This window comes from Mus pahari, chromosome 2 (genome assembly GCF_900095145.1).
Source record: "Mus pahari chromosome 2, PAHARI_EIJ_v1.1, whole genome shotgun sequence".
Classification (NCBI taxonomy): Eukaryota; Metazoa; Chordata; class Mammalia; order Rodentia; family Muridae; genus Mus; species Mus pahari.
Genome location: NC_034591.1, coordinates 144,220,477 through 144,235,693, shown reverse-complemented (window position 1 = coordinate 144,235,693; position 15,217 = coordinate 144,220,477). Strand labels below are relative to the sequence as shown.

The following is a 15,217-nucleotide window of genomic DNA, read 5'->3' as shown; positions in this document are numbered from 1 at the left end:
TAGGGAATGTTTAGTCCAAAAGGTAAAGACTATCTCAAATCCTGAGAAAAGACATTCCAGGTTGTAGGAATTCTTGAGTATCAGAATCCATCGATGTGTAGACAAAACTGTTTCAGAGTGGATGTCCAAGAGTATTACCCACATTGCAATTTACGATCATCTATAACTCCAGTCCTAGGGGATCCAATTCTGCTTCTTGCTTCCTTGGGCACTGCACCTACATAGTACACAGACAAACATGCAAGGAGAACATCCATATATCCTAAATCATAATCACAGCATATGCTTCAATTTTATTACATTTCACACTGAGTGATGAGGGTCTGTAGGTATCTATTCTAAGAAATTTCATTATTTCTTTATATAGTAAATTCAGTCTTTTTCTTTTGATTACAATGGAAAATTTGATAAGATTTTTGATTTTTTGGTTTGTGGTTTATTTGTTTGTTTTGTTTTATTTTTTAGAAAAGAAGACATCCAAAAGATTTATCAGAATACTTACTTTTGAAAATTTCTCTAACTTAAAAATTAAAAAGCTATCATGTATTCCCTACTATAATTATCCAATATTTAGCTATATACTTCCTATAATTTGTACATAAGCTATAAATTATAGAGAAATGTGGAAGAAAGACGTGCTGTGAAAATTAAAATAGGATGCCTGTGGACAGTGGGAAGAGACAGGTCCCTGTACTGGTCTTTTTGTTTTTGTTATTGGTAGTGGTGGTGGTGGTGGTGGTGTTATTGTTATAGCTGTACTAACAGGGCACTGAAGAAGAGGACATCCCACTTTCACGCAGCTCGGGAGACTGAGAAGCCCAGCATCCATGGCCCAGAATCTGCCCAGAGTCTGCTGGTACATCACCACAGGGTGGGAGGTATCATATGAGCAGAGTTCTGTTTACATAAAGTCACACTCACTGTCACAGCATTAGTCCATTATTATTCAACTAGTTGGCGAGTGTCAATCAATTCAAACTCTTCTCATCTCAAGCACCTCAACTCTGAGCCTTTGCTGTCAGTCAAGAGCAAGACTTTAATCAAGGTTCAACAGCCCAAATGTGAAGTAGCTTGAATTGGGGATAGGGTCAAAATCCAGACTTTACAAACAGTTTTCTACAGCTCTCTGCAGATGACCTTAGACCCAGAGATCAGCAAGAGCAACAAGGCCTCCACTGCCTCTTGCTAGTCTGGGCTTCCTTCTACAGAACTCCTCTCCTAGAATGGTACATCTGTGTCTGTGTACATTTATGTTTACACAATAAACTGGACATGAGCATCTGTAAAAGTCACAGTGGTTTTGGAGTCCATGCTTTGTGCCACTAACTATCCACTGGGTGGGCCAACAGAATGTTCAGTGCAGAGATCTGATACAGACAGTGAAGTAATCAAGATGAGACTCACAATCAGGAATGAGGACACAGGCTTTCAGATGTGTTTCAGGGTCTTTTGGCAGATCCAATGGTTGTCTGAAGAACAAGAATCTGAAAACACTTCTGTGTGTGAGATGATGGCACAGCTGTTTTCTTGGTCCTTGCCAGTGATTTGTAATCTGGAGAATAAACCATAGCTGTCCAAGATTTTCTTACAATTATCACATCAGTCATCATTTTTCTCTGGACTTTTAAGAAATCTCTAGATTACATGATATTTGTATATAGTAAACATGCAGTGATAAATGTTATAAACATATAAAACATTAAAGATACCTCTGATAGAAACCCCTATAATTTTGTACTGCACTGTCACTGGGGAAGAATTCTTCCAGCAACAATCTTTTTTTTCTGTTTTTTTTATTAGATATTTTCTTCATTTACATTTCAAATGCTATTCCCAAAGACCCTTATACCCTCCCCCCCACCCTGCTTCCCAACTCACCCACTCCTGCTTCCTGGCCCTGGCATTCCCCTGTACTGGGGCATATGATCTTCTCAAGACCAAGGGCCTATCCCACTGATGGCTGCCTAGGCCATCCTCTGCTACATATGCAACTAGAGACACAGCTCTGGGGGAGGGGGGGTTTGGTTGGTTCATATTGTTGTTCCTCCTATAGGGTTGCAGACCCCCTTTAGCTCCTTGGGTACTTTCTCTAGCTCCTTCATTAGGCCCTGTGTTCCATCCAATAGATGACTGTGAGCATCCACTTCTGTATTTGCTAGGCACTGGTATAGCCTCACAAGAGAGAGCTATATCAGGGTCCTGTCAGCAAAATCTTTCTGGCATATGCAATAGTGTCGGGGTTTGATGGTTGTATATAGGATGGATCCCTGGGTGGGGCAGTCTTTCCAGCAACAATCTGTAGCATGATGTACAAAAAGGAGTTTTGTGAGCTGGGCTGAAACCTACTCCATCTAATACAAACATGTTGTGTGTTTATATAGAAAGCATCTTCATTTTGCTGAGCTTCAGTTTCCTAAGATACCAGCTAGTGTTTACGGGAGATATTGACATATACATGAATACATGTCAACACTTATACACAGTAGGTGCTCAGTAACTGTATTCAATAAACAGAATGAACACAGTGGGTCTACAGAATTGGATGCCGAGAAGACAAGAGCCTCAACTCATGTTGAACAGAGTCCAGTTCTCTCCTGTATCATGCCAAAGGCTGGAGGGTTTTTGTTTTATTGCAGCACTAGTCTCATACCCTGAGTTCCTGGAGACCCTTACATGTGGGAATGAGACCAGAAAGCAAACACTAATACAGGCATCTTCTGGGTGATTGCAAGGAAGAGTGAGTTCAAGACCAGCCTGTCTCTAGCAGAGGATATAACATATCAGACAGTAAGCAAACCTCCCTCACTTCTGTGCCTTTACCTCTGTTCCTTTTTTATAGAGTTCCTTAGGACTGAACAGCAAATCTAATGACACCTTAGTGTCTTCCTTTCTATTTTGTTTCTACTGCTGTGGACTCGAGGCTCACTGGCTCAAGTTCTTCTGGGCCAACGTCTGATCTCCACCTCCAGTCTCTCTGCAGTAGTGCCAAGATACAGGTATTCACTTCTGCATCTGGCTTTTTATATGGGTTTTGTGGAATGAGCTATGAAGCTTAGACACCTAGAGCTTGTACCTGGAGCCATTGTCTCAGCACAGTGCAAACAAAAACAGGCTTTGGCTGACTCTCTTTCTACAATAGAAGCACGGCCTGCAGATTTACCTGGTTGTTGCTGTTTGATCAGAGCATCACTTTATCCAAAAGTAAAATCACACAGAAATTGAGTATAATCCTCTGCTGTACATGAATTTTTCACTCATTATCATAATATTTTTGTATTATGAATCAAGATTAAACAAGCATGTTACATCATATACAATTAATAAACACACAAGACAAAAATCAATACCCATACGGATACAAACACACACACACACACACACACACACAAAACAATCATTAGTTTGTATGAAATTATTTTCAAAAGGCAATGTCTATTCTGATTCTGCTTGGAGAAGTTTATTTTGTGACAAACTAAGATGCAACTTTCTGCCACAATTCTAAAGAACTACATAAGAGTTTTTTTGTGTAGGGTTGGGAGAGATGGTTTAGAGGTTAAGAGTGCTTACTGCTCATGCAAAGGACACAGATTCAACTTTCAGCTCCCACAATGCAGATCACAATCATCTGTAACTCCAGTTACAGGAAATCTGATGGCCTCCTCTGACTTCTGTGGGCTCCTGCATGCACATGGTACACATACATGCATGCCGGCACACACACATAAAAAATTTAAAGTAATTCTTTGTAAGGGCATGTATTTAAAAAAATAAAAAATATATTAAGTATTTCAGAGGCATTTAAAAATATTTTATTTCTAACATGGATAAGTTAATCTATTATTTATCCTTTAAAATTCCATTGTAAATAAATACACACATACACACAAACTATTAAAAAGGGTTGATGTCTACTTGTATATGAAAAATTTCAATAAATGGTTGACTTGTCTTTTCAGCCTATTCTGAACCTTTCAAGAATTTATAAACTAAATTAAAATTCTAAAACTTAATTTTAGTAAAATAGATATGAATTGAATTTTCAAATTAGTTCATTTAAGACTTACAGGTTAGGATTTAAAATAGAGCCATTTATCCACTTCCAGATCTTCTCCTTCTGTACATATTTTAGTCCAACAAAAAATAACTGTTCTTTTCCCTTTATCAAGTTCTGCACAAATCTCTATAATTAAAAAAAAGAGTGAAACACTTGAACTACAACACGTTTATTCATGACTTACCTTCATCTTTTAACCTTCTAAAACATGATTAGTTCTAAACACGATCTGCCCAAGGTCTTCCTAGCTCCCCACCAATAATTCTCTCTACATTGAGAAATGTGTGTGTTTGTGTGTGTGTGTGTGTGTGTGTGTGTTTGTATTTTAATTGATTCATCCAAGTTATTAATTCATAAATCCAATTAATATCTAACATTATGAACTCTTTAAAATGCAAGCCTCCAGTTCCTCATCATAAACAATTGGTTAGAATTCAGAGATGTTGACATAGCTTAAAGAAAAGCTTTATAGTCTACTTAACAATATTGTTTAACAACTAACCAGTTCTTCTTTATTTTCAATGAGCAACAAAATGGCATCTTTCATAGAGCAGTCATCTCGACCTTCTGCCCAAGATCTGGAAATTTGAGTAATAAATATGCATTTGTTCCAGTGTGGATGCCAATATCTCGGGCACTCTATTATGGCTGATTTTCCTGGAGAAGAGAGAGGACATGTTCTATTTCTGCCCTGTTTGTGCTACATCACAATCAGCTACACACAGTAAGTACTTCATTAGTGCATGTGAAAACCTAACTAATGCTGTCATATATCAGGGAATCATAATTAAAGACAAAGGATTCATTTTATATTTTGTTTATATTAATTAACATCAAACAAAGTAACCTGTTTAACATATTCTCTAGTATTCCACTTTTTAACTTGATATCTGCCTGTGAGTGCTCATGTGCACCAGCACCAGCAGGCAGCAGGACCAACATTTACAAACTGTGTGACTCTCCATGAGTTATTAACAGTATGGCTGTCTTCAAAACCATGGCAATATGGTGTCTTCATGGAGGACTGTTGTGAACTTTGACTGAGGTAACTCACAGTTTTCTGCTACCTATTATTCTCAGGAAATTCAAGCCACACAATTACCTGTTGGTTCAGTACTGTTCTCTTGAGCAGCCACACTGCATTTTTCTATTGGTGGTTTTTGCACTAAGAATCTCACTAGTAAATAAGAAAAACAGACAGAGGGGATGAAATGGTGAAATAAATAGTAGAAAGGATATTTTATTTCTTACTTCAGGCAATGAGGTTATTTCAACAAATCTGAATTTCTGGACTGAGAATAAAATATCAGAAAGCTAGATTAAGGGACAAGTTCTGAGACAGGGTATATGAAAAAGAAAAGCACAGACCACGTGGATTCACAAGGCTCTGAGGTTGCATGATTCTGCTTGACAAGTCAACCTGTGGGCATGGCTGAATTTCTCAGTTGTTCTCAGTCACACCTGAGCTTGCTCATCTGCAGACACAACCATGCCAAGACAAGGTTTAGCAGGCGTGTCAGAAGCAGACACTAACATGGGACTTTTGGGTTTCTTTGTTATTGTCATCTTTTTGGAACAATGTGAGTTTTATATTTTATAGTTCAAGAGCTATACCCTGTAATGGTTTTCTAAAAAAATTGAAAAGCATGGAAGAAATGTGAAGTTTCAGCAGAAAGCTCCAGATATTGTCCTGTAACAATTATGTGGCATTGACCTTACCCTAGACTTAAAGAGGCCAAGTGCTATAAAGAGGACTAATGTTTATATGGGAAAATTATGAAGGAAAAGCTTTGCCTCACTTACCTAAGACACTGAGTCCAATCAGGCTCAAGAGAAGAAGGATCAGTCCAGCACCGCCAAATTTCAGAGCCAAATGATGCCAGTGTGGGCACCGACATACATCTAAGAAGCGCAAAGGATACAGTGGTTAAGTCCACTTGAGAACTTCTGGGATAAATATCAGAGGGGTTCATAACTACCATAAGATCTCCCCTAACTTACAAGGACTGATTCCAACACTTCTAGTAGACTAACTGAGCCTGGAGACAGTGCTACACTTAGTTTCACACACACACAGAGAGAGAGAGAGAGAGAGAGAGAGAGAGAGAGAGAGAGAGTTTTCTATCTTAACTTAACCCATGATATGTACTTTGTACCTTTTATTTAAAGAAATGCATCATGGTTTCTCTTTGGCATGAGTGGGCTGTCAGAATCTCTACTTTGCAACATGGTTCCATCACTGACTGGATGAGTATTCCTGAAACACAGCACTGGGGACTAAGGAGTCACATCTTAAACTAGATGCCATGATACCTCACCATTGCTGTTCAAGGCAGTGTCCTGAACTTAAAATATTGAATTACTTATCTCTACGATTTTATAGTTAGTCATTTAAACTTACTGTTGAATGCAAGTACTAGAAGCTACAGACACTAAAATGGCAAATAAGGAGTACTGAGCTATAACATGACATACACTATGCCTATAGAAGTTATGGAACATATAACTAAATATAACTGTGGGAGTTTCTATGATCACCATAGTCAGCAGTATATGATCTGCCAGAGGCAGTGGGCAGTTAGGTTCAGCATGATTAAGGAGCAGGTGTTGGTTCTAACTTCAGGAATCTGACCCCAAATAGTATATTTTAGGCATTTTGAAGCACAGCAACTTGGTAAAAACTTCTCAGATGATAACGAACTCAATCCTCTGTATACAATATAACTGAAAACTTGACTTCTTTGTAAGTATGTGTGATACCTTCCATAAAGATAAGTTTTGTAGATGAGAAGCTCATTATACTTGTCTGGGAGACGATTCAGTGTAGTCTTGGCCATATAGATATTGCAAGAGTTACCAGAGTATTAACCATGTCTAATCTCTCAGATTATGCATCTCTTCTTTAAAGGATCAGTACTTCCTGTTTAACATTCCTGTTTCATCTAGTGCTTATCTGTGAGCACAAGACCCTGGATGTCTCCCACATAACATGGCATACACTAGATCTACCACACTGCACTGCCTAAATACCCTGTTTGATATCTCTGCCTTCTTGGGTAACTGTATCAACAATGGATGGCTTATGTTTCTTAAACAGTAAAATGTATTAATTTTTTAAATGTGGTCATCAAGTATCATATCTTTGTCTATTTAACTTTCTCCTAAACAATTAAAAAGATGGGTTTCATATGGGAAACAATGATGATTTTGTTTATAAAGATAATAAGAGGAAACATTAGCTGGTTCTTCTGTCTCTAATTTAATTAACAAACCCCTTTTGCTCTTATTTAATTTCTAACAGTTCCATGTCTTACCAATTTATAAATGCTTTCTAGACTTATTTATTAGAACCGAGTACTGTTCCATTTTAAGCAAGGATTTCTCACCACTTTTTGCTTTGCTTTGTTCTGTTTCTGAGGTTGCTTTTCCTGTAGCCTAGACTAGACCCAAACTCACTCTTAACTGATTAAGGATTAAGGATTGAGGATACCCTTGAACTCTTGGTCTCCTTGTCTGTTCCTCCCAAGTAATAGAGTTACAGCTGTGTCCCGCAATATGTGGCTATGGTTTCTTAATTTCTACAAATATAGATTATTCCTGTTTTTGTTAGTTTCCTGTTGCTTGTAAATATTTCCTGGTGAAAATGATAGCATGCTTTGAGTTACATGTTAAATTTTTAAGCCAGATATGCTTATTTTCATAGTATGGTCCAGAATTGCCCGTGTATCCATTTTCATTTGGGGGGGGGGGGGGGGGATTCACAGAGAAACCCTGTCTCGAAAAACTAAAAAAAAAAAAAAAAATTTTTTTTTTTTTGGGGGGGGGGGGGAGGCATTATCTTTGGTGCCTGAATTGTATGATTGAGAATGCAAACACTACAACAGTGTAGACCAGTTTTAGGATGCTGATAATCATTAAGTAAGCTAAATTATTTTAAAATATTCTTGAGGAAAAAAAAACAAAAGAAATTAAGTGAAGGAGAGAGCATAGAAATACTCCTAAGAGATAGGAGACAGCTCCCCTTAGCTTTATGGTCTTTCCATATCTGAAGACTAAGTTCACTGCTGACTAAAACTTTTCATATATAAATTAAAGAGCTGCAACTATTAAACAATACAGATTTCCTCATCATTTTCTCTAGAGAACTACTTATAACAACTATTTGTATGGCACCAAGATCATCTTAGCCACTGTGGTTAACCTGGAGAATATCTAAAGCACACAGAGATATGCACATAGGTCTTGTGCAAATACCATATTTTATAGAAGTGACGATCCGATAGATATGTGGCACTTCTGCAAGCAGTCTTTTGTGAATGTTGAATAAAGCTGTGTGGTCTTGTAAGACCCCCTAAAATGGGGAGACACTGGCTCTAGTCTCAAGATGGTGCAGACTCCCTGCGAACTCACAAGAGACCTTTTTGATGCAAATCACACGAGGCTTTATTTGGGGTGCCAGAGCTCTGGGGACAACTCCTATCCCACACAGGGGGTAGAGTAGACCCTGACAGGGAGAGGGACCTTTCTTTTTATGGACCCTCAAGGGGGAAGAAGGGAGGAGGGGATAGGGAATTTCCAAATCACATGGCCTTGTGCCATCAATCTGACAAGTTTTAACTTCCTGATTCGAGATGATTTACAAAGAATGGGTATGGGAGGGGTGAGGGGTTGGAGTCCTGCACAGGAGCAGGTTGCCAGGGAAGTTTTTCACCTGTAGCCTAGCAAATTCTTGGCAAAAAGCTACAGCAATAGGCAAACACATGAGTTCACACAACAATCAGGACCTTCGCAAACACAAATTCAGAGAGTATTCAAACTATACAAATGTTTCTAAGCCACTGGGGCGTAATAAACTTTTACCCTTCACCAGCAATGAAATCTATTTCATCAATCTAGGGTTTTAATGATTTCTTTTGTCTTGTCAAAGCCTTACAGTCTGAGGTGACAAAATACTGTCATGGAAAAAAATAGTTCATTGCTTTTATGAAATAGGTCCTTGGATTGTAATGGTAGTGTTGTCCTGAGCTCTGTTCCTCCCTCCCCAGCAAAGCCCCACCCGATGCACAGGAGTCCCCAGGCCAAAAGCAGTACAGGCTTCAGGCTGCACTTCTGGAACCTTGGGTGGTGGCTGCAGAGGCTTAAGTGACTCGCTGTGTTGGGCATTTGCAGACAACCGCCTCAGCTAAAAAGCCTTTCCCTCAACCCTCAATGCTTATCTTTTCTTCAATGTTAAATTTTCTCCTTCTGCTTTCCAAGAAAAAAAACACAGGGGGAAGACAAGGCACCCACAGGGTACGTGCCCCTCCCCCCACCCAGCTAAGCCTATGAAAACTGCACTCAAGGCTGTGCTCTCCCTACAGGAACACCTAAATCATGCTTTTCAACCCAAAATTTTCTTGCTTCTTTGTTTAAATGCTTATTTTCTCTCTAGCATTCATGATATATGACCAAAAAAACCTCTCTACTTGTTTAAAATTCCCTTTAAGGTTCAAAGGTCATCCAATCCTTAATTAACAACCAGTTTCCTTTTACAGACAAACTGTTACTGCCTACTCCAGATACACAATTAACACGATATTTTCTTCCTCAATCTTCCAGAACTAAATTCCTTAAACACCCTCACTTTTCTAGCAGCCTAACAATGGACCATGATGTGCTCCTAAGCAAATCATTGCAGACATAATGTTTGCTATCCACCCTATGCAGGCATCCCCTGCAGGTGTTCTGCTCCTCTGTTACAATGACTCTACAGGTCTACCTCCACATGGTGCCTGCTGCCACAGATCCACCTAAAACAGTGCCATCTCCTGAGACCTACAGACAACAAAGCTGCCTTCCTCCATAACCTCATCTGACTGAAGACTCCAGAGACTCTCACAGAACCCCCACAAAAGACAGACTTGGGACCTTCCAGCTACAGGTGAACTTAGGGAACATTACATGATAGTAAAGAAAACATAATGTCTATCGGGATTAATTAATTGCTGTTCAAAATTGATGTTATTACCCTCAAATTGTACTAGCCATGGAACAAGTAATTGATTGTACATCTCTTGCCTTCCCAACCCTCACCCTAACCCTCCTCACTACTCTGGCTATGTTGTGCTACTTCTCTAGGCTATGTTTTCTTCTGATACTGAAAGGAATTGAATTCAAGGAAAGCAAAGAACTTACAGTCAAAAGTATAACATGAGACAAATAGGGCAATATTAGGAACTTGAAGGCCTGAGACCTGACAGCCCCTGAAGGCCTAGCTGAAGATTTTACAATAGCAAGTCCAGGCATGTCCAGGAGAGCCCCTTGTTTGGNCATTCCTGAGGATAGGAGGCCCCAAGGATAGACATAAACACAGGAACTGTTTGGGGTTATTTTTTTTGATTGACTCATTGGCCATTTGGCCGCCTGGGTCTCGCTGACCCTCCCTGGAATTGTTGATGCTACAACCTGCATGTATTATTCTACTGACTTGTAATCAAGCCAATTGTATGAAGCTGCGCCAAGTTTCCCAAAAATCCCCCAACCCCCTACCATCTCCCTATAAAAACCCCTACCTTTTTGGTCTCCTGGTCGATTCCTTTGTCTCCTGTGTGAGATGGGTATTGGCCCGGGGCCCCCGCCATGAAACTGCCTCATGCTTTTACAACAAAAAGGCCTCTCATTTTTGGGGGGATTCCCTGACTTCCCTGGTGTGGGTTCAACATTTTGGTGTGTTGGCCGGGAAACTGGGGGTCCCTAAAAACTCGAAGACGCCTCTTGGAGATATATTTGTGTGAGTGTGGTGTGTTTGTGTGTGGCTGCTGAGTGTCTGTGCCTGTGTCTTGTTTTCTGGGTTTGGCATTCTGTTCTGGCAACTGCTGCTGAGCTTGTGTGTGTCTGTCAGTGATTTGGGTTTACCGGATCTGGTATTTGGTATTCTGGCAGCTGCCACTGAGGGCTGTAAGGACCCAGTGGTCGCAGAAAGGAGACATCCTGAGGTTCCGCAGGCTGCACCCCTCGAGAGATATTCCAAGGGAGACCCTGGATGCAGTACCCGGGGTGAGGGACAGCTCCTCCTGGCTGTCCCTGGCAGAAAGGGTGCCTCTTTCTGCCAGAGAGAGGGTGAACAAGGAATCCCGCCCCATCAGAGGTAGCTTTTGGCTGTGAGTCCAGACACAGACAAGTGTTTTGTTCTTGTCTTTTCTGATCTTTGTCTTGGGACAGACTGTTTCTAAATGGTCTTGAAGGTGTTTGCCCACTGGGTAAACGGATGGCCCCGCCTCGCCCCTGCTGCTTGTCGGACTGGAGGGGGGGGGGGAGGCCTGGAGGCCCAGAGCTGGTGGGCAGCCAGCAAGTGGAAGCAGGTGGTGTTAAAAGTCCCGCAGGAGGTGGGCCCTGGTCTGGTGGTGGAAGTCCTGCAAGAAGTGGGCTCTGGTTTTCAGTTTTTGTAGTCTTTTTGTGTGTTTTGTTTGTCTTCCTGTACGTGACTGGGACGGACTGGGACGAAACCCCACCCCCTTCTCTAGTTTGACTCTTGGCCAAGGTTGAGTGACCCTCCCGGGTGAGCCTGCTGGCGCTGGCGCCGGCTCAGGTGCAGATACTGTGCAAGTGAAGTGTATGGCAGCTGGAACCCACGCAGCACAGGTGGCCTTGGCCATGCAGCTGTAGGGGGCGGCAGGACAGAGTGTTGTGCCCACTGTGCTGGGCTGTGCGGGGCTGGTGTTCCTAGGGGGCAAAGTGGGCAGGCGGCGCCGCCCGCCAAGCCCAGGGCAGCACAGAGCACAAAAAAATCAAAAAAGAAAAAGAAAAAGAAGCTGGAGGAGCAGCAGCAGCTGCGGGGGCATGTCCCTGCCAAGGAGAGGTGTCTCCGACTCCTTGCTGGGCCACACCGAGTTCTTGGGCACACAGGCTGAGGAGCCCTGACGCCACTAGAGGGAGGCCCAGCACCAGAGCTCACAGGAGGCAGAGCTTCACTGTTAACAGAGGCTGCCCGTGCCCGTCCGGGAGCAGAGGCTGAGCTGGCGCTGGGGGGTTGGGGGGTGGGGGAGAGAAAAAGCTGTGAGCTGCTGCAAGAGGAAAAGTAAAAACCTTTTAACTCCTTCAGTACTGGTTATTTTTCTCTATTGATTGGCAGGTTCCTACAATTGTCTAAAACTTTGATCTGGCTTGTTCCCTTTTAGCAGCCACACTGAACCATGTTTTCCATAGTAACAATGTGTAATTTCTAATTATCAGATTATGCCTACTTTACAGCTTTTAAAACTTTGGTAATTGTAAGATAAATTCATGTATGCATGCATCCCATTTACTGTATTTGAGGACAGCCCTTCTATGAGAGAAAAGTGTATGTAAATTGGATCACATGTTTATTCTTTTGAGTTTCCTCCTGCTTCAGCACCGGTAATTAGATTGTGTGCTGTAGATGGTGTTTTAAAAAGTTAAATAATCAAGCTTTAATAGTCAATATATAACTCAGAGCTGACAATGGTGTTAATTCTTGGGGACTGCATAGATAAATGATCTCATATTGTATGTTCTTTGTGTGCGACTCGGTTTAAATATGCCTTCTTAATTGGAGTCATCTCTATACAGGCCCATTTCCACACTCTCCCCCGGATATCAGAAAGAAACTTCAGAGATTAAAAGGGTTACCGGAGGCTGAGTTACATGATCTAGTAAAAAGGAGAGAGAAAGTGCTTCCAGAGAGAAAAAGAGAGAGAGAGAGAAAAAGGAGAGAGAAAATAAAGAGATAAGAGACAAGAGAAGGTTTTGACTATGATTCTGGCCACAATAAGAAAAAGAGACAAGAGAGACAGGACTAGACAGTCAGGGGACCTGGGAGACGAAAAGAGGCAGGGGCCAAAAAAGACCCAGAGAAGACAGGCTGCACCTGGAGAAAAACCAATGTGCATATTGCAAGGAAACCAGCCACTGGGCTTGTAAATGCCCTAAAAGAAACAGGAGATAAAAGTACTGTCTCTCAAATAAAATAAAGACTAGGGGAGACGGAGCTTGGCAGCCCTCCCTGAGCCTAAGGATACATTAAAAGTGGAGGGAACCCCCATAGACTTCCTGGTCGACACAGGAACAGAATTTTCAGTGTTTTAAACAGGCAGCCCCCTGACTGCTGAATGACCAACGCCTGTCTGACTTACTACCAGAGTCTGCTGCTAACGTGCAAGTGACCTTTGCTCCCTCTGCCATCCTCCACCCTGCTACCTTACTGCCTGAAGCCTGAGGAACCCCTGTACAAGAAACTGGAATCCGGCCACACCTTACAGACTGCCATGGCCAGGAGCAGTGAGTGACCTGATTCACTGATGAAAGCAGCTTTGTGGTAAAAGGTAAGCTCAGAGCAGGGACAGAGGTAGCAGAGTAGCAGAGCAGATAAAAAGTCCGGCCANCAGTCTGCCTGAGGAGATGTCAGCATAGAGAGCAGAGCTCATCACTCTAACCCAGACTTTAAGGCTAGCAGAAGGAAAGGCTATCAATATCTACACCGATAGCCTGTATGCCTTTGCCACGGCTCACGTTCACGGGGCAATATACTGACAGCGTGGACTTTTGACATCTGCTGGGAAGGACATTAAAAATAAAAAATAAATTCTTAGTTTGTTAAAAGCTGTTCACTTGCCTTGCAAAGTGGTGATTATTCATTGCCCAGGACACCAAAAAGAGAATGGACCCATTAAAAAAAGGAAATCAGATGGCAGATCAGGAGGCAAAGAAAGCAGCTCAGGGACCAATGACTTTGATGGTAAAAACTAGACCTCAGCTAAGTGCAAAGGAGACAGACAAAAAGACCCTCACAGAAGAAGAGGGGCGAGAATACCTGGCTGGCATTCATCGCCTCACCCACCTAGGATGTAAGAAGATGATAAGGTTAATCAGTAGGTCCCCATATCATATCCCTGGATTAAAGAAGGCTGTAGAAGACCTAGTAAAGAACTGTCGAGCTTGCGCTCTCACCAACGCCGGGTACAGCAGGCTCCAAGAAGGAAGGCAATTGCAAGGAGACAGACCTGAGACCTACTGGGAAACTGACTTCACTGAGGTAAAACCAGCCCAGTATAAAAATAAATATCTTTTAGTCTTTATAGACACTTTTTCAGGATGGGTCGAGGCATTCCCCACCAAGAAAGAAACAGCTAATGTGGTGGCCAAAAAGATACTTGGAAAAATTCTTCCTCGTTTTGGGGTACCCAAGGTAATAGATACAGACAATGGTCCTGCCTCCTTCGTCTCCCAGGTAAATCAGAGATTGGCCAGACAGCTGGAGATAAATTATTATTATGGGTGCATACCGACCCAAGAGCTCAGGACAGGTAAAAAAATAAATAAAACATTAAAAAGAGACCTTGACTAAAATGGCCTTAGAGACCGGCGAGAGTAATTGGACAGACCTTCTTCCTTATGCTTTATTTAGGGTCAGAAACACCCCACGGACCTTTGGTATGACTCCTTTTAAATTAATGTATGGGGCGCTTCTGCCCATCTATGTGACAGGTTCATAAAATTGTAAATAAAAGAGGTCTTGATTTATTGTTCCTAAAAGAAGGAGGACTGTGTGCTGCCCTCAAGTCCAGTTGGGTCACAGAGTTCCATACTATCTCAGGACAATTTGACACATTTCCTACCTCAATTTCTGGTCCCTTTTCATACATCCTCATGTCCTGTTAGATACTCATGAGTATTACCTCAGTCTTGTCATTATTTCACTAAGATTACTAAATTCTCTGGCAGAAAAGAGGGCTGATTTTCCCTAATGCTAAATGCAGGAGGTGCAACTGGAGTAGAGCTGAGGCAGAGAGTCTGTTCTGTACCATGATCTGGAATGGGCAACCTATTACAGCAAGTTTGCAGTATCTCTAATAACATTCCCATGCTCATATTTGCAAAACATTATTTCTTTGGGATTCTTTTAACTAAGGCTTAATAAAAGATGCCCTGTTCATGTTTCATAAAGATTACTTGAATAAAAAGCAAAATGTTAGTTTTTTCTCTCTAAAGCTATAGATATCTGTAGGCAAGCTGTCCTACACCATCGACACCCACAGAAGAACCACTGGTTAAAAGCAACAGGTATCATCAGGCGTGGTGGCGCATGCCTTTAATCCCAGCACTCGGGAGGCAGAGGCAGGTGGATTTCTGAGTTCGAGGCCAGCCTGGTCTACAAAGTGAGTTCCA

General features: G+C 41.7%; 1 protein-coding gene across 1 annotated transcript in view; it reads right to left on the bottom strand.

The window, feature by feature from the left end:
• Window positions 1–426: 426 nt before the first annotated feature.
• Window positions 427–15,217, bottom strand: part of LOC110316533 (killer cell lectin-like receptor subfamily B member 1F) — a 15,605-nt gene continuing 814 nt past the window's right edge. Inside the window, exons 2-6 of the mRNA XM_021190896.1 lie at window positions 5,858–5,956; window positions 5,157–5,231; window positions 4,557–4,711; window positions 4,065–4,180; window positions 427–1,552 (exon numbers count right to left, since the gene is read on the bottom strand). Coding sequence (XP_021046555.1) covers window positions 1,429–1,552; window positions 4,065–4,180; window positions 4,557–4,711; window positions 5,157–5,231; window positions 5,858–5,956 — 569 coding nt within the window. The 3' untranslated portion in view covers window positions 427–1,428. The remainder of the gene's footprint in view (window positions 1,553–4,064; window positions 4,181–4,556; window positions 4,712–5,156; window positions 5,232–5,857; window positions 5,957–15,217) is intronic.